The 452-nt window shown below is 50.4% G+C and overlaps 1 protein-coding gene across 5 annotated transcripts in view; it reads right to left on the reverse strand.

Annotated features, from left to right (window-relative positions):
- Nucleotides 1-426, reverse strand: part of EPHA7 (EPH receptor A7) — a 181,653-nt gene extending 181,227 nt beyond the window's left edge. For 4 of the 5 annotated variants that reach the window (XM_005872100.2, XM_005872099.2, XM_005872101.2 and 1 more), the window contains exon 1: nucleotides 54-426. In XM_005872100.2, the coding sequence (XP_005872162.1) occupies nucleotides 54-150 (97 nt within the window). In that variant the 5' untranslated portion in view covers nucleotides 151-426. The remainder of the gene's footprint in view (nucleotides 1-53) is intronic. The other variant, XM_005872103.2, reaches the window with a different exon arrangement.
- Between the last annotated feature and the right edge of the window lie 26 nt (nucleotides 427-452).

A 452-nucleotide genomic window follows, 5' to 3' on the forward strand; every position in this document is an offset into this window, starting at 1 on the left:
GTAGACAGCTAAATAAATAAGTCAGAACAAACTTTGCTTTTCCATCACCTTACCTTCCTTTACAGCTTGCGCCTCCCCGGTGTGTGCAAAACGGAGCAGCCAGATGTAGCATAAAATAATCCACGAAGGGTTCCGAGTTTGAAAAACCATGGTGCAGGAGCAGGTTTTATTTTAGGTTTCAGTTGAGTCGCAGCTTTTTAAATGCTGTTTGCTCCGAGTGGGTTCTTATTTTTATTGCGTTTCTTGCATCGATTCCCCTTCTCGATCTCCAGGCGGCGGCTCCACGTTGAGCTTTTAAAAAAAATTTCCCCCTCCTGATCGTTCGCACCGTATTCACTGCCTGCAAGTCTCCGACTGCAGACCCGCCGCTTGCTCCACACTCCCATAATATCAATTAGGGGGGCGGGGGCGGGGCTCCGAGCCCAGGGCCTCAGCCACTCGGGCTGAGTGGC

Source organism: Myotis brandtii, unplaced genomic scaffold, assembly GCF_000412655.1.
Source record: "Myotis brandtii unplaced genomic scaffold, ASM41265v1 scaffold365, whole genome shotgun sequence".
Lineage (NCBI taxonomy): Eukaryota > Metazoa > Chordata > Mammalia > Chiroptera > Vespertilionidae > Myotis > Myotis brandtii.